We start from the raw sequence: 19,505 nt of genomic DNA, 5'->3' as shown, positions 1-19,505 counted from the left end.
TTCTGCCTTGTTAGTTCACCGCACGGAGCATTTAATCTGGCAACAACTGCGGCTGGCTCAGACGTGATTGGTCAATATCACGCGCACTACAAACAGCCTAGCACCGGAAACCAGGGCTCTTCCACTCTTCTTCTGGAGGCAAGATCTCCGGGGTTTGCCTACAGACTCTACATTCACTGAATGTAGAGTCTGTATATAGAGACAAGGGTGTTCGCATCCCATAAGATGCTAAAGCCAAACCTTGTTCTTTTTTCCTAAACCTAACCATGTGTGTTTGTTGTTGAAGGGAAAAAAACCATCAATTTGCGGTGTAGTACCATCGTAGTGCTTTTATTTTGAAAGAGAGTATGTAAACTTTAAATTTCCTGTGAAAACAGTAGTATATTTTGAAAGAAGACAATGCATGTAACAGGCAGAACTTGACACGGTGTCCCAGAACGTCAACCAACACACCCAGGGTACCTTGCACGTCGTATGTGGACGTGGAAAGTCCATGACCAGAACATCAATATGTGACGAGGTTGGAGTGAGAATGTGTTGTCCAGACTGACAAGCTGAGCACATCTACACACACACAAGCAAAAAGCACGACTGTAAGAAAGGACAAGAGAGAAGTAAACAAGTGGAAAAAGTAGCAAGGCTTCCTAAATTAGATTCCTTTGGCTTTTTTTGGCCAGTGGTGTGTGTGGGCGCCTTATAACTACTAGCTGGCGTGCATTAGGGCCCGTCACTGTGGCGTGCACTGGGGCCCTTGGTAACTACCTTACACCACTGACTGAAGGCCACATTACTTGGGATTGTTGGCAAGCCTTGGTTTGCCATTAGCAGCCCACACTGAAAGAGTTACACTGTAAAATAACAGTAAAATACTGGCAGCAGGATGGCAGTATTTTACTGTGAAATTCTTTACAGTGTGCTGTAAGTTTACGATGGCAGTATCTTACTGTATTTTGTAATAACTGTAAATTATGTTGATTAATCATCCCTTGCATGTAAATTAACAGTTAAAGCAGTAAATAACTGTAATTTACCAGTATAAAACAGTATTTGTTTCAAATTACTGTAAATTTATGGTGAATAACAATTGTATCTTACTGTAATTTTTATAAAAATTGTAAAATACTGTTCAATATTCATCCCTTGAAGGTAAATTAACAGTTAATGCCTGGTTAACAATAACAAACTGTAATATAATGGTATAAAACAGTATTTTATGTTGATTTATTTATGACAAAGACTGAATTGTAGATAATTTGTCAGCTACTTTATAATGCTGGGCAGCTAAACGTACAATATTACATCCCATCTTAGTTGATTTATTTTATGTATGAATCATCTAAATCTGAAAAGTAACATGAGGTGTCAAAAATGTGATAAATTTAAAAGTGCATTGCCTCGAAAATAAAGTGGAGTGGAAGTATACTCAAGTAAAGTCCCTATAAATTGTACATAAGGAGAGTACTCCAGTAAATGTACTCAGTTACATTGCATGACCTTGTGAATGCACCTCTTTGGAATCTCCTTGCTGTTAACAGGGGTCTATTTTGACTCATTAAACATAATGATTTAATAATGACATGTTTTCTGCAGCCATCATGCAGAATACTTTACATAAATACTATATTTGGTTTGGTGTCACCGGGTTTGACATAATTAATTAGCCCGGCGGTAAAGCTCATCACATGGGCGCAAAGCTGCTGCTGCCGTTAATCCTTCCACCAACTGAAGTGTCCGTGGGTTCATACACACTGAACCCGCAGCTCCTCGCAGACCCCCAGCCTGCTGCCTCACAGCTCTCTTTTAGAGGCTGCTTTTTGAACTGCTTTTGCTTTGTGAACGAAGGCGTGTCCGGGGGAGTAATGCATATAATCGTCAGGCGCGTTGCGATAGGCTTGAGCTACCCAGTCCTTCGCTTTCTTTGCTCCAGCAGACTCAGCCGCAGGCTCTCTACGATGGCCGAGATCCCCTCCGAGCAAGTGGTATTCAACAAGCCAAAGGTATGTTGTCAGCCGGTGGTACTCTGCAAGTGTGGGTATTAATAATTTAAATGGAAAGCAGGTGAATTATTGACAGGCGCCACTGGGTTTTCATTCCTGGTTTACGCACGTTGTGAATGCGTAAACACTGCCTCAGTCCCAGTGACAGAAAGAAGATAAAGAATGGTTAGAAATGTAAAGACAAAGAATGTTAGATTGAAAACAGTGTTAAACGCTGAAGGTAGGTGTGTGTGTGTGTGTGTGTGTGATGGTTGTAAAGCACGGAAGGACATTTGTTTCAGTTTAACACGAGACTAGCAGGCACCACTGTGATGAATGAAAACATGAGTATTTTTTTTTAACAGATGTGTTTTTGTTTTTACTCAGCAAACCCACACACTTTTGGATTGTTTTATTAATATAATTTACACTGCTATGGAGCAAAGAAATTGGGCTCATTCTGAACTTGTATGCAGCTTTTATCAGCTTGTGTAATTCTGCATTAATGTATAGTATATTATAATTCATGCCAGCTTCTCCTCACTGCAACAGAAACACAGTAAACACTAAATTTTGCCTGTTTTTTCATGGTAGTTCTTTATTGTGTTGCTAGCAGGGTGACACCTGCATTACACAACAATGCCTTGAGGTAAACAGCACATTTAGGCTGTTTTTCAGTTTGACATAATGAGACAGGCAGCTGTGAAATGTATACGCACTGTATACTCACTATATTCTCACTGGTGCCCTTTGGAGTCTTGGGGCTGACCGTGCACACACCTGCTCTGTCTAGGAGCTGGCAGCTGATAAGAAGACAGGAAATTACACATACAGTACTGTGGGCTCTACAGTGTGTGTGTGTGTGTGTGTGTGTGTGTGTGTGTTAATGAGTGTGTTGGTGTGATCATAAATTTTAAAAGGAGAGACCTCAGGGGAGGGGTGGCTTCTTGCAGAGATAATGTCATTAAATATTAATTTGCTGTTGTGGAAATGATACCATTAAGGGGGTCGTTGTTGCAGTGACCATCAGTTCACCATCCATGCTTCATGTGCTGACAGCTGTCACAGTGTAGGAGCTACAGGGTTATTAAAATGTGTGCGCTTGTAAAAAATGGAGTTGGTAAACAATTATTTTCATTACCAGTCATCGTCTTGATTATTTTCTCAGTTAATTGATTCCTTGACAGAAAATGGTTAAAAACAGCCATCAGAATTGAATAAAACTCACATCTGGTAGAAACGATTTCCGCACACTTACATTTGGACAGTGTTTCGCTTTAAAGTGAAGCCAAGGGTGTAATATTGCAGGCAGGGCAGTTGCACTGGGGCCCATAGAGGTTCATGTGAATTTTTAAGGGTGCTTTCACACCTGCCCTGTTTGGTTCGGTTCAGTCAAACTCAAATTTGTTTGCCCCCTAAGTGCAGTCCGTTTGGGCAGGTGTGAACACAGCAATCACACTCAGGTACACACTGAAACAAAACAGAGACCACTTCTTCAAGAGGGTCTCAGTCCGGTTCCAAACTAACTCTGGTGCGGTTGGTTTGTGGTGAGAAGGTGTTCCAACCTGGATGTGAAGCAACTGCAGTCACATGACACATTGTTTGGGTTAAACATGAGCATGTTACAGTCCTGGAGGATTATTAATGTGCACCTCCTCCTGTACTGCCTTAATATGCACATTCAGCACATCCAATGCATCAAAACATTGTTTTCTAGTTGGAGCTGCGCCTCGTTTTCAAACTGTATGGTTTGACTAAAATGAACAATGACAGCAATATAGTCCACGATGAGCAGCGCTAAAATCAACCTGCGTAGTTGTCCCTCCATTGTGACATTAGAAAGTGTCACATTTATCTTGCAAGTGTAATCTTCTTCAACGTTTGCTTTACTTCCTGGATTTTTCCCACGTGGAAATTCTGACCAATCAAGAGCAGCTTTCTCACACAAGACATTTGATCTGGTCCGTGAGAACATGAACCAACTCTAGGCAATTATACAACTTTGGAACAACATGAGTCCCTGATTCAGACCAAAGGAGACGACTCTAGGTCTGAAAGTACCTTTAGATTGCTACCTTAGAAATATGTCTGTGTTAAAAAAAAACTCCATTTGCCATATGCTATATGTGCCTTCGATATGGCAAACCAATCTCCATCATAACTGTGAATAAATGATTAAAAAAACTATAAAATTAAACGAATGACACCTTATTTCTATTGGTATTTTTGTCAAATATATGCAATGATGATTTCTGGGTAATATGTATGTTGGTGTCATCCAATGTCAAGTCGCTACTTGGCGTGCCTTAGGGTACTGTCCTAGTAGCACAACTACCTTACCCCTCAGAGTGAAACTGCAAACCACTTCAGACTTATTGATGACTCAGCACCTTGCCAAGACCAAGCTGGGTGGAGCTGTGGTTGTTCTTCCTCATAAAACTCCCATCTGACATCTTTTTATGTCAAATGTTTTCCGTCCAACCAACAGTCCAAAATCCAAAGAATATTCAGTGTATAATAATGTGAGTAACAGAAAAAAGTAGCGAGCGAATATTTGGCGTTTTTGCTGAAAAACCATTAATTGATTATCAAAATATTTGCAGATGATTCTTTTGTTGATTGACTCATCATTGACTACTTTCTGTTTTGGTTTGTTACACTCTGGTAGAGCTAAATTTGACAGAAGCAGTGCCTCAGCTACTGGTAACGTTATTTGTCTTGATAAATCATTTGGTCTATGAAGTGTCTTTACAAATATTTCTAAATGTTAAATGTCGTCTTTTTACCCTAACAGTAGTCCCAAACACAGACATTTAAGTTTACTTCAACTTAAGACAAAGAAATGAGTACCACTAATGGATATATTCATTGCTAGTTATTGGGACGACTATAGTATAAACTCAGCTGACATATGTCTTACCACAGTGTGTTACAGGAAGTGCTGAATGTTCTGATAGAGATTGCCTCAGGACTTCTTGAAGTTGCAGATGGGTTAACCAGCTGTGAAGCGTCTGATCCTTAAGTGTCACTGACACGCTTAACCTTATGTTGTAAACATCTGATCTCAAGATCGTTTTCTACTCTTGTTTTTTGTCCTGCGTCACACAGATGGGCTCAGCTGCACAACGTCTACATGCTTTTACTTTGTATAAAAGTAATAAGGTGATAAGGAAGCGAGTTAATGTGTGGTAATTTGTTGATTAATCAATGAATCATTTGGCTCACGTCATCAGAGAATAGTGGAAAATGATCTCTCCAAATCCAAAGAGAAGTCTTCAACAGGGTCGCTCCGAGAAATTTAAATCTTTGAGGTGGCAAACCAAAACCAGAAGCCATGACTGAATTTCAGGGCTTCGCTTATGCTGTTAAACTACAATGTCAATATGGAGGGTTAAGGGATCACACTCGGATATGCTTTGGTTTCGTATTTAACAGTTAATATTACTAATTATCTAATGTGCGTAGACTAATACCAGAACAGATGACATTTTGAGTTCCACAATAGTCCTGTTTTAATTTGTTGTGTATCTACATGTTAGGTGATTAATTGTTCTTCAAATAGAGAAATATACGGCTTTAATTTGAAGGAGTATCTTGATCATAAGGAACAACATTTTTAGCAGAAACAAACCTCATGTTTCGGGGAGACTTGTGGGTACCCATAGAGCCCATTTTCATTCAGCTATCTTAAGGTGAGAGTTAAAGTGACCCAAATGAAATGGCCATGCCAGTTGTTCCCTCACCAAAAATATTTGGCTAAACCTAGGAGCTTTCTTTAGGCCCCTTCATCACAATCTGTGCCTGCATGGTTGATGCCAATAGATGCCTTAGGTTGTCTAGTTTCATGAGATACCACTACCCTCACTCTAGCTTAAAAATTGGGGGCACAACTGGTCTTCAGATGTTTTTTGTTCACCCAAAACCCAAAGAAATCCAATTTACAATATAGTTTTAGTCACAAAAACAGGAGAAATGGAGTAAATCTTCTCATTAGTTGATCCTAAAGTAGACATTGTTGGAGTTTTCTTTTCTTAAATAACCTAAACAATTAATCACTTATCAAAATAGCTGCCGACTAATCCTCCAACAATTTATGAAACAATTAGTTGGCTTACCGTGTCAGCTTTGGCTGAAATACACCAGAAATATTTGGTTTACTGGAAGCTGTTGGCAGATTTACTTCTTCTTGTTTCCCTGCTTTTTGAACAGACACTATGGAGAAATATTGTTTTTCATCACGTTATCATTTCAAAGTAGACTGTCAGTAAAATTTGTGTCTGAAAAGGAACTTGAGTCAAGACGTTCCAGAAGTTATGTCAACTGACAATCTGACACACCTCCTGTAGTGACTCGTGAGGACATTAGACAACATTAAATCATGTTGAAACAGTCACTGAGCTAAAGTTTGGAACATTAAGCTCTACTCGGGCTTCAGGATATGAATGTCAAAACAGTTTAGAGCTGGGTCATGGCCAATAAGGGGATCCCCTCATTTATTTTAATGCATACAGTAGAATCGCTCTGCACCCTGATGGCTCCTTTGAGGAGATTGTGATGTTGTAAATTCTGGCATGGAGCAATTTTCTCCAGAAATTCCCTCCCAGTGTTTGGACCTTTACCATGTTTGATTTTTGATATCCTCAACATGTTTTGCCCCGAATCTTTCCTCCTCTGAAGTGTGAAGGTTTTCCATGAGAACATCTTGAGGCAGCTCAGCTGAGGTCGTGGAAAGGCTCTTTGGTTGCTTTCTTAAACTTTCTAGATCCAACAGGGTGTTGACATTTCAACTGATGTTTGAATGTGATTTTAGAATCAGTGACAAATTAAACCCCCTGAAAACTCAGCCTTAAATCTTAAGTATTTAGAGTACTGATTCTTCGCAACAGTTTGGTAGAAAACTGTGTGTTCATGTTGGATCCCAGCACTCACAGTCAGAAGTTAATAGAGAAAATCAGATTTCATTATCATAAAAGTGGCAACATAAGTTTAGAATCTAGAATAAACTGAGACTACAGAGGAGGAAACTTTGCTGTTGCAGGCCAAATATCCATAACCGTGCCAATTTTCTTCTTCCTCATGGCTCCCAACCAGAAATAGAAATTAAATGTGTGCTGTCGAAAATCTTTTAGCTAAAGATCACCCTGACTGATGAGCAAAGTTTGGGCCTCAGTTGTTGAAGGAGGAGCGTAGATTTATCGGTGTCATCTGCCTGAATAAATCACTGCTCTCAGCACTGGAAAGGGAGCTAGGACACTTAATCTTCTATGACCCTCCACTGGCCTTTCCACCATTCGTTGGCCAGTCATGCGTGCTGCATTCATGATGGGCCGCAGCCAAGGCATTGAACTGCAACACCACCACCAACACTGCTCTCTCTGGCTGCTCTCATTTCCAACACTACTGGGTTTCTTCAGCTTTTTACTTCTAAACTCTAGTGTGCAGTGAGGCTCAGATATGTGGCTATATCCATCTGAAAATATTTTGTTTTAATCGATAGTTGATTTAATTAATCATTGTTTGTCTTTCTCCTCCACAGGTTGAGCTGCATGTGCATCTTGATGGAGCCATCAGGGTGCAGACTATTCTTGACGTTGCCAAGTAAGTTACCTAAGAGATCAGCAAACTTCGTAACTACTTTACAGTTTTGTTGATTAACTTTATTTGTGATAATTATGAACTGATTAAGTAAAATAGAGCACAACTGATAAATCTCCTGATTAGGTACATCAGTTGACTGATAAGTTACAAGAAATGGTTGTATAGTGGTAAATGCTCGATACAGAATGACTCAGGTATTTTAGAAACACTGTCACGTTACAGACAAAGATCAAAGGTTTGTTTTACTTCCTGCTAAATGTGCTCAGAACGGGTCGCAATTCTTAAATAACTAAATTAATGGGATCCTTAAAAAATGTGTTTATTTTAAGAAATGTATGGTTTATATTTTAAAGCTATATTGAATTATATTTTTGGCCACTAGGGGGCAGCGCAACAAGCTTTAAACGCAATTCTGATGTATTATCATCTTATAAAACTGACATGGTGAACATGGTGGCAAACAGTTGCCTATATGTACTGTTACATCATGGTCTGTCCACGTCTACATATAATGTGCAAGGTACTCTGGGTGCGTTGGTTGTTGACCTTTTGGGACATCGTGTCAAGTTCTGCCTGTTACATGCATTGTCGTCTTGCAAAATATGCTTCCGTTTTGACAGGAAATTTAACGTTTACATACAGTCTCTTTCAAAATAAACGCACTACATTGGTACAACCCCACAAATTGATTTTTTTTTTCCCTTCAACAGCAAACGCATGTGGCTGGGTTTAGGAAAAAAGAACAGGGTTTAGCTTTCTAATCTTACGGGACACAAACACTGCTCACTCTCGATTGAGAGACTGGGACTCGGACTTTCGCCGCTTTAACTTTCATTTTTGTCCCGTCGTGTTTCCCCTTGACGCTGCCAGATGCCGTTAAACTTTAATAGTGACTGGCTGTGAATCATACTGATGTTAAAGAACAGCTTTTTTCACCTGTGTCTGATACCGCAAGTCACTGACCAAGCGCCAGATTTCGACGACTTCAGAGTGAGACTGGGTTGTACATAGACATACCTATCTCGTGCTGTGCTAACGCTAAAGAAAAGTCCGGCTGAACCCAACCTCCTAATTCTGCACAAAGGGACAAAAAAATGCTCAGGGTCATTTCTTTTAAACCAATCTCAATCATCTAGGGTGGCACTAAGCCAAGGATTCAGCACTGGTGCAAAATAGTGTCTGAGGGAACTTATTTGGTAGAACATCTGCTCGTGGGGAAATGAGCCCCGGTTTTAAAAAGGCTAAATCTTTGCAAAAAGGGAACACCACATAAGACATTAGAATATGTTTTGGTATGCAGCTTGGAGGTTGTTGTCGTTTCACACACAAACACAACCATGCTTACGAGCATTTTGGAGTTGGGAAATTGGCGACGCAGATGGTGGAAGAGGTGGAAGCTTGATTGTAGAAACTGTTGAATATTTTTTGGGGCACGCCATTTTTGGATTTGTCTGTACGTATATTTTTAGTATGGCTCCTACCCACTGTTTTATAAACGAGACCCCAGATCCGGTGAGCCAGACTACCTCAGCAGACACACTAACATTTGTTTGGCCCACATTCACTCTCTTTTAACTCCGTTTTTGGTCTCCACCATCTCCTGAGGGAAATATCTGTCTCTTTAGCTGCTGAATGCTCCACTATGCTCATCAGCTGGTTGCTAACTTTCAGTCTGCTGTTTGATGTGGCTAGGCAGGTAGTGTATAGTGGGTTTATCAGAGTATTTTGGCCTAAATTGCCTGTTCCATCGGAAAATGGCGCAATGAGACACCATAAAACCGAAACAATGAACTGAAAGACACTAAAATACTTTGGAGAGCTGAGGGGAACTGCAGTCTGGTGATAATTCTCTCTCCTTTTACGTTACACCGCGTCATCAGATGCATTGGTAACGTAAAAATATAGATTAGAGCAGCTTTAACTCTCAAATATTGGTATTGATCTCAGAAAGCCTGCGGGGCTGCCAAGTTAAAGCCTCAACATATCACTCAAACAACACTATGTTGAACTGTTCTTTTAAGAGAGCAGATACAGATGAAGGATTTACACATGTTCAAATGAAACAAACACATTTAAATTTTAAATCTGTCCCTGAAATGTCTCTTTTTTTCCTCTCCTCCTTCCAGGAGACGGGGCATCACTCTGCCAGCAAATACTGTGGAAGAGTTGACACAGAATATTATTCTCCAAGAGCCGGCCACCCTCACCAAGTTCCTGAGCAAGTTCGCAGAGTACATGCACGTGATTGCGTAAGTACTGACATGTCTCCTTGAACAATTCAGTTTCATAATTATCACAGGTGTTGTCTTGCTGAACAGGTGACAGGGAGAGCGAAGAGCAAGAGTTTGAGTGATTAAGAGTCAGGGTCCACCTCATTAGTGTCACAGGAATGTTACTCCACCAAGGTCTATGATGGGGGTCAAAGTCCAGTCACACACGTGCAGTTATGTCATATAACTACGACACATTCAGAGTCTTAAAACCAGAGCGTGTAGTAGTTTGTGATGAATGGTGGGGGAGTTGATTTTAAATGCCAGACATGCGGAACAGGAAAACATTATTATTGAGATCAAGTGTCACCTCGGCAACCAAACAAAGAGAGTAAAGTTGTTCCTTTCCGGAGCCTTACATTTAGTCCTTCAGTGAAGGGGCTGAACTGTTTAGAAAAGACCAAATCAAGACACACAACAGCCGTGAAAGCTTTCAACAATGACGGTCTGTAGTGGCCGGACGTCAGCGCGCAGTTGTGCTGAATGAACCCTCTTGTATCAAGGCACTTGAAAGCCTTTCGTGCAGTGTGGCTTCGACAACATAGGGAACATGCTAGCTGAGTTAAGCTCATGCAGAATTGTTGTATGAGCTGTGGCGGTGTGAGTTTGTGGGGGGTTAATGAGAGGACGCAGGAGAACAACAGGCATTCAGACCTGTGCCATGAGCATTCACTTTCAGTGTACATGCTGGAAGCCGTGTTGTTGTCTGTCATGTGATGTGGGACGGAGAGTGTGTTGTCATGGAGCACAACATACGGCCAGGACAGCAAAAACATGCCATAGGTGTAAATGTTGGGAATAGTAGTGGTACCAGTAAAAGGTCAGGGACTGTATGAAAGTGTTTTGGGGGCCTAAATGTAGTGTTTCACTTCACTAAAAAAGTGAGGTCCTCCCCAGCGCTATTAATATTTTTTGTATCAGATCCTAAAAGGCTGCAACTTCCTGTAAGAAATATCTGTACATTTTTTAAAGCCCACGGTGACATCAGTTTGTTTGTTTTGTCCAGCTATCAGTCAAAAAGCCAAATGCAGTCACATTTACTATTATATAAGACAAAGGAAAGCAAAAAATATTCACACTGGTTTGTATTTTTACCTAAAAAAATACTTAAATGATTGGTCGATTGCCAAAATAGCTGTTAATTTATTTTCTGATAATACAGTGAATTTATTGACTAATTCTTGCTGCACTAACAAACAGTAACAGTCGGTATGTCTGTAAGCCAAAATCTCAAGGCACACCTGTATTTATATCTGCGCACAGTAGCTTCTATAACGTGTTATCACTCTTATCACGACATAATGGTTTGTTTTTGTTTACTAATATCAAATAATCAATTGAAAACAAACTATGACTCATGAAATATTTATTTACAAATTGATTCAAGAATTCATTTTAAACTTTTAAAATGACATGAAAGCACCAATAACACATCTGTTTAAACGGGAAATAATGTAAGATAATGTGGTGTGTTACACACTTAAAATATCCTTACATGAACATTGACAAAAAGGGTTCCCTGTAAAGGCATTTTTTACTTAAATGAAATGAAATTGAATAAAATTAAATTAATTGAATAAAATTAAATAAAATTTAATAAATTAAACTAAACTAAATTAAACTAAATTAAATTAATTAAAATTAAATCAAATTAAACAAAACTAAATTAAAGTAAATTAAATTTAATTTAATTTAATTTAATCAAATTAAACTAAATTAGATTCAATCAAATTAAACTAAACTAAACTAAATTAAATTAATTAAAATTAAATCAAATTAAACTAAACTAAACTAAATTGAATTAAATTGAATTAAGTTAAATCAAATTAAACTAAATTAAATTAAATTCAATTAAATTACATTGAACTAAATTAAACTAAATCAAACTAAATTAAATTAAATTCATTTAAATAATTTTTTTTAGGTAGAGTAGTTTGCCTCTTTATTATGAAATGGCTGCCCACAACATACTGATTAAAATCAAAATAAAATTAAAAATGAATTCAAAACTTTTTGTATAGGCCCAGTTGATTAATGCAATAACACACCTGGATTTGCATCACGGCACACTGGCTTAGGCTATGACACCACTAAAGGAGGGTGCAGTGTACTCTGCAGAGTGATGCACTTTATTCTAGAGACATAAGACACAGGTACAATACCTCAAACAGCAAAACAGCCTATAAACACGCAAATGTATGAGCATTAAATCTGTAAACCTACTTGTTTACTCTACCTAATAGTACATGCACCTCAGCGACTACCACTACACCAGTGATTATACATGAATGATCCTTACACATGACCCATGATGATGCAAGCATACTGTCAACAATTTTAAAAGACTCTTTTCAGTCCTCTTTTCAAGGGAGCTTATGTATTATTTAGAGAAGTCAAGCTCCCTCTGGCTCTCCTGTAGTTTCCACGCCGACAATGAAATAACAATAAAATCCAAGTCAACCATCACTATTAGTACAGTATGTTGCACAGAGATGAGTAGGAGGTGTTTAAATAAAATCTACTGTTTTGTGTATCAGGAGAGACTTTAGACATGTGGTCCAAAGTATACTGGAGGCCGATGGGAGGACCGTGGGCTTCTGTATACTTCGGGCCACATCTCTGAAGTCTCTCCTGAAACAACACTGCCAGACACTGAGAGCAAAACACAAGCCTGCGCCTCACTGTGAGGCGGCTGAAGCTCGTTAGACCTTGTCCTTCATTAATTATGTCATATTTATAATACTCTATAAATGCTTATATTGCTCCTTTTGAAAGCCATCGTTGTTAAGATGATGGATTAGCGGTGCCTAATGGCTTTGTATGTTCCACTCAGATAAGAGATTATCAGAGCCAAATGCCAACGTCATTAACTTTGTTTTTCTTTGTTCTTTTCCAGTGGAGACAGAGAGGCCATCAAGAGGATAGCCTATGAGTTTGTCGAGGACAAATCTAAGGAGGGGGTGATATACGTTGAGGTCAGATACAGCCCGCATTTTCTGGCAAACACTAAAGTGGAGCCCATACCATGGGACCAGGAAGAGTAAGTCTTTGGTGAAGCCTGGTGTTTTGCTTTTAGGGAGGGATGTATTAACTCTGGCTCATGACATGTTTTCTTTGTCACCATGTTTTCTTCACTCAGAGGTGACCTGTCTCCAGACGAGGTGGTGCACCTGGTTAACATGGGCCTCAGCGATGGGGAGAGGGCCTTCAATATCAAAGCCAGGTCCATTCTATGCTGCATGCGCCACATGCCAAGTAATGAACTGTTCATGCTTCTGTCTGCCCACACAATCTTGTGAGATAAGAGTCCTAACCGTACTGTCTCCTGTCCTGTGTCTGAGCTCTGCCTCAGTTAGATACAGAGCAGGAGCACCACAGAGAGACACAATGTGCTCTGTACTTATAAAACTACTCTTAACATAACCTATGCTGCACACTGTCCATATCCAGTGAAAACTGTTTATGTTCAAATCTGGTGACTTTGTATTTTTTTATGTAATTCAAAAATGTTTTGAGAGTTGGCTCGTGTTCTCACGGCAGCATTTACAAGCGGACCAGATCAAATGCCTTGTGTGAGAAAGCTGCTCTTGATTGGCCAGAATTTCCATGTGGGAAAAATCCAGGAAGTAAAGCAAACGTTGAAGAAGAGTACACTTGTAAGATAAATGTGACACTTTCTAATGTCACAATGGAGGGACAACTACGCAGGTTGATTTTAGCGCTGCTCTCATTTTAGTCAAACCATACAGTTTGAAAACGAGGCGCGGCTCCAACTAGAAAACAATGTTTTGATGCATTGGATGTGCTGAATGTGCATATTAAGGCAGTACAGGAGGAGGTGCACATTAATAATCCTCCAGGACTGTAACATGCTCATGTTTAACCCAAACAATGTGTCACGTGACTGCAGTTGGTTCAGATCCAGGTCGGAACACCTTCTCACCACATACGAACCGCACCAGAGTTTGTTTGTGACCGGACTGAGACCACCTCTTCAAGAAGGTCTCAGTCCGGTTGTTTAAGTGCACACCTGAGTGTGATTGCTGTGTTCACACCTGCCAAATGAACCGCACTGAGGGGACAAACAAATTTGAGTTTGACTGAAGCAAACCAAACAGGGCAGGTGTGAAAGCACCCCTAGAGTCTACAGCCATGCTAGCAACAAAGAGGCGAAGTTTTATTTCTGCTGTAAAGCTGAGCATTTTAACATCTGTGGGGATTGACTGGGTTCTGGAGCCAGCCTCAAGTGGCCGTTCAAGGAACTGCAGTTTTTGGCACTTCCATGTTGGCTTAATTTTTCAGCCCTGCAGGGTTTTGCTTAGTTTGTACAAAATTTTAGGGCAAATTATCCAATAGTTGTTGAGGAATTTCAGTCTGGACCAAAGAGGTGAACCAAAGATCAACAGACAAATATTGCCATCACTACCTCATGAAAAAAGTTGATGTTTTGGAGATAAATGGTTTTCACAGGACAGTACTAATACAGCATTTTAAGAGTAGTAATGGTAAAATCAATAACAGTTATTGTGCCAATCAATGTGCACAGTCTCTGAGCTCCTCCAGTTAAAGAAACTGTTGTTACACGAGCAGTTGCAGCAGCAGCAGTGACAGTAGTGAGTCTGTTGCAATCTGCTCTGCTCCATTCATGCAGCTGTTTCCTGTGTTACCCGTCAGCCAAGATCAGTTTATATCATCCATTCTGTTCTTGCATTACATCTTTTGCAAACCATGCCGTAACACCCCTGGGTGATTACCGACATGTTTAGGAGGAAATCTGATTTTGTCATCATAGCTGAGAACACAACGTGCTATGTTAGGAAAACATCAGCTCATACACGCTGTAGTGTCACTGTATGCAGCCAGACTGGTGTATGTTTAAACAGTTTGCAGCCTAATATTTCAGTGCTGTATCTAATATTTACTTTGACTAACTGTTTGGTTTTGTAAAAATAGGTTAAGTTTTTACACCAAATTAAAGGGAAAGTTACGTTTGTTTGCCTTGTTGCCCAGAATTAGATAAGAGCACTGATATCACTCTCGTGTCTGTATGGTAAATATGAAGCTGCTGCCAGGAGACGGTTAGTTTAGCTATGCATAGAAACTGGAAACGGGGAAACACCTAATGTGGCTCTGTTTTAGATCAGTCTGACTCACCAGATGACTGTAGCTATAAACCTGCCATTGGTCGACTATGTTACCGTTTTTAAAATCCCCTTTGCTACAGGAACAACCTCCGAGCTAACAACCTACACGCTGATCAGTGCACGTTTTGATGAAGATCATGCGCTAAGGCGTGTATGTTTAGTTCTTCTGGTGAATTAATGTAAAGACCTAGAACAAATAAAACGACTTGTGAATGCACCTTGCAAAAACCCAGACTCTATCTCGCAAGACTCTCGTGCCCTGTGTCAATCTGTTTCTGACACGGCCAGTCCAATTTGATTTGCCACATATTTTTACTCTGGCAGTGACAAAGGGTCTCATTCACTAATATGTGTGTAGAAGTGATCTTACAAAGTAAGTGCACATGCAAAGTCACCATCAGATTCATGACACGTGCTGATTTTGGTCTTACGACTGTGCATTTGCTGGTGAATCAGAGTCATTCACCATTCATCAGGCGCTATCTGCAGTCAGCATACTGCCATGCCCCCAATTTCTCCTTATAAAGAAGTTTGTATGTCCAGAGGTGTATCATGGAGAAAGTAGTGAAGTTGTTTCTAAGCACATATTAACTCCCTGACACACCAGTGTCTCATCGTCAGTAAGCGTCTGTGAATGTAACGTCAGTCAGAAAGTGCTGATAAGCCATTTGTCACTCTCTTCGAACACGTTGGACTCTGAGGCACGACTACGATATCTTCAGCAAGATTAGATATGCCATCTTAACACCTGCTTGGAGGAAGATTAGAATCTTTTATATACACTACATGCGTATTACACTCCGATTTTCTCATTGATTTTCTTAATAAGTATTGATGAGGATGAAAGGATGTCAATTTCATAGTTGTTTAACAGTGGTTCCCAACTGGTCCAGCCACAGGGTCCAGATGTCTCCTTTGTCATTAGTTCAAAATCCACAGTTTAATATATTCAGCGTCATACTTGAATTCAGCCACGTCATTGAGCTCGCTTGCTGTCTCTGTCAAGTATCTGTCCATTAGTCATTCACTCTGCAGCAGGAAACTGCACTTCAAAATAAAAGCTCCGTGCCAGAAATTCACTGTACTTCATAATAAGGTGTGTTTTACAAACTTGACATGTTCATGAGAAACTTGCGGTCCATTCAGAATGGACTCAGGACCCACCAGTTGGGAACGACCGATTTACGTTTGACCAGTGCATTCGTAAGTTAACGGTTTTAAATATAGTCTATGAAAGCCTTTTAAAATAATTACAGTTTTTATATGTTCTGCATTTAGTTAGAAGGTGTGTGTTTACATTTTCTGAGACAGCCGGGCCTTAATCATGTGCGCATGCATGGTCTGAGGCAGTTCTTAATTTGTCTGCATAGTAGAAACAAAGTAAGAAAATACTGATAAATCCCGAGTTCCTACTAAAACGTTCGTACACACGGTTTAAGGACAGATCTGTGCGCAAGTGCTGTTTGTGATGAGGCCTAATGTAGGGTGACCATATTTTGATTTCCAAAAAAGAGGCCACTCGGCCCAGCCACGAGATAGCCTACTTAAATGATACTCACAGTTTACTCAAAGATGTCTTATAATTTTAAAGGCGCTGTATGTAAGAATGTGGCCAAAACGGTTACTGCACTCAAATTCAAAATACTGCCGCGACTCATGTCCGCCCCCCTCCCCTACAGATTCGAGGCTGCTGGACAGCTGCACGCTGGAGACTGATTTGTTTGCCCACGGGCGGCTGCTGTGGCAGGGCCGCATTGCCGCGTCCTTGATCTTCGGTTTTCCAGCGGACCGTTCAAGCAAGTCCGGCTTCTCTGCTGCTAACGCTGCTGCCGGGATACAGCGGAGGAGCCGGCTGCTAATGCTATGTACCGGGACACTGCTAATGCTGCTTGCCGTGTTGCTGTAGCTCAGTCGTAACTGTAACTGATGCTGAGACTCTACTGACTGTGTGACTGGTAGATGGCGGTGGGTGATGCAACAGGCCAAAACACAAATTCAAAACATAAACATGATCTGCGGACCGTAAATTTTTTTTTTAAATGCGAATATTCTGGCTATACTATTGTTGTCTGTGAGATCAGTATGTTATATGAACATTATTCCTTAGTCTCTGTGACATATTAGGAGGATTTTACGACTATTTGCTTTAGATTTCTTACATATAGCTCCTTTAATATATTTAAAGTTTATATATATGGATAGAAAATTCAGTTATATTACAAAATAATATCTCTCAAACACAGAAATTCAGATAGGCCCCTATAGATAGGGGACACATACACACACTAGATTGTGGCTACCCGATCCAAGCCCGACGAGTCCCGACAGTAGGCCTACCCGATGGGTCGGGCCGGGTTCGGTCAAAAATGTATAAATTGTATTCAGGCTGGGGTCGGATTCAGTCAGCTTTCAGTGAAAATGTAGTGTAAAAATAAATAAAATCCTATTGTCTGTCCTGTTTATTGCTTGGGGACTGTTATTTATCTGACAACACCTGAACAGAACACACACACACACACATTGGCTGTTTGTTTCTACCACTCCTCTTGCTGGAAGTCTTGGACCTTCCGCCGCCCGCCTCCGCCTTGATTAAATGCTGAAAATAAAATAAAAGAGGGAGACACGTTTTCCTATTTTATCTTATTTTGTTATATTTCTCCCTCTCCCCTGGCTGGAAGCCTCGGACCTCCCGCCTCCCACTCCCGTCTCCCGTGGAGCACCCACGGCGCACGCCCGGCCTGTTAAATAGCCTGTAACCATAACAATTGTGTGACACAACCTCAGTGCTTTAGTCATTAAATAATGTCGGGCTCGGTTGGGTTTCAGACATAACAAAACAGAATGACTGTCGGGTTTGGACAGAAATACGCGACCCGTGCCGTACTATAACACACACACACACACACACACACACACACACACAGGAAAACCAGACAGACATTATCATCAATTTATAAACACCCCCCGGATGCCCCGGACAGGACGTGAAAAGTGGACATGTCCGGGCAAAAGAGGACGTTTGGTCAGCCTAGCCTAACGAATGTACAGATCCATTCCACTTCACATGATCTCCTGTAATATCGTCATAATAATGTGCAAGAGCCACATACAGCCAGCAAAACATATGTTGGTTTTAGCAGGCCCAGTGAGCTCCTCCAGAGCTGCAGGTTTAGTCAGGCTTCACCTCTCGAGCACAGATGATCAAATTAAGTCTTTTTATCAGTAAAAGTTGAAACACAGCTAGCAAGCTACATGCTAAAACATCTTCTAATGAATTATTGTGGTGTTTTCCTTTGTGGGGCCGTTTCAATGACAGCACTCACCTCCCCATGTGCAAATGTTCCACTTAAACAAGTCACCTGGACACTGTTTTGCCAGGGCACGGTTACTGCATCCTGGGTTTAGCGCCAACCAAGACGACTGCGATTGGTTTAAAGAAATACAAACAAACCAGAGTATTTTCCTCCTCTAGCTGAATAATAATGTGTGTCTCTTGACCTTTCTGTAGCACTGACGCAGCACTGTGGAGATAGGTGTGGCTATATGAGGCTATTCCAAGGGTAACAAAAACCACCTATGTTAAGCTAAGCTAGCTGGCTGCTGGCAGTAGCTTCATATTGACCATTCAGACTTTAGAGTGGTATCAGTCTTCTCATTGAACTACTGGGAACAAAGCAAAGCACATTTCCTAAAATGTGGAACTCATCCTTTAAGACTTTCCTAAGTCTTGGTTACTGTCAGCCAGATGTATACAGTTACTACAGCATGTTGGTTAATGTTGTCGTGTGCATGTTACGCTGCAGATTGATGCAGGTGGATGTAGCATGATGCTTCCACTATTTCATCACTTTTCATCTGCATGACTGTGTGTCTGTTAGGACTAAACTGTGAAGTAATATATGTGTGTTTTAAATCCTGCAGGCTGGTCCATGGATGTCGTGGAGCTGTGTAAGAAATACCGCTCAGAAGGAGTGGTCGCCATCGATCTGGCAGGTGATGAGTCGCTCAATTGTGTAGCCAATCCAGGGCACAGGAAAGCATATGAGGTGAGCGTGTTGTCAAAACATTAACATAATGCAGACAAACAGTCTTTGCCAAATTACATAGGTGTGTCTTTTGGCATGCCTGTTAAATCAAAGCCTCAAATGATACTTTACGTAACTTGTATAGCAACAACAGCAGTGCTGGTAACGATATTTAAAGTCAGTTAAACAACAACAGCTCGTTTTGCTGTGTCAGCAGGAGCGTTTGTGCTCTTGAATGTGTTTGAAAGGGTTGAGGTTTCTTGCAGAGTTTGACGGGAAATGTGACTGCCGGAGGAAATGGCAGACAGTTTAAATACATAAGTATCTTAGATTGCTCACCTTTTATTTAAATGGCCTTTATAATGTATTTCTTTTGCACTTTGTCTTGATGTTTTGTGTGGAGCACTTGAATCGTCTTGTTGCTGAAATGTGCTACATAAATAAACTTGCCTTGCCTGGCATTAGAGTACAGTGGGAATAGTTTTTATTGAT

At 40.5% G+C, this 19,505-nt stretch overlaps 1 protein-coding gene across 1 annotated transcript in view; it reads left to right on the top strand.

The window, feature by feature from the left end:
* Nucleotides 1-1,843: 1,843 nt before the first annotated feature.
* Nucleotides 1,844-19,505, top strand: part of ada (adenosine deaminase) — a 31,614-nt gene continuing 13,952 nt past the window's right edge. The window contains exons 1-6 of the mRNA XM_033629463.2: nucleotides 1,844-1,997; nucleotides 7,513-7,574; nucleotides 9,701-9,823; nucleotides 12,741-12,884; nucleotides 12,984-13,099; nucleotides 18,910-19,034. Of these exons, the coding sequence (XP_033485354.1) occupies nucleotides 1,860-1,997; nucleotides 7,513-7,574; nucleotides 9,701-9,823; nucleotides 12,741-12,884; nucleotides 12,984-13,099; nucleotides 18,910-19,034 (708 nt within the window). The 5' untranslated portion in view covers nucleotides 1,844-1,859. The remainder of the gene's footprint in view (nucleotides 1,998-7,512; nucleotides 7,575-9,700; nucleotides 9,824-12,740; nucleotides 12,885-12,983; nucleotides 13,100-18,909; nucleotides 19,035-19,505) is intronic.

This window comes from Epinephelus lanceolatus, chromosome 8 (assembly GCF_041903045.1).
Source record: "Epinephelus lanceolatus isolate andai-2023 chromosome 8, ASM4190304v1, whole genome shotgun sequence".
Classification (NCBI taxonomy): Eukaryota; Metazoa; Chordata; class Actinopteri; order Perciformes; family Serranidae; genus Epinephelus; species Epinephelus lanceolatus.
Note: the sequence above shows the minus strand (reverse complement) of the source record. Positions and strands in the feature narration are given on the sequence as shown.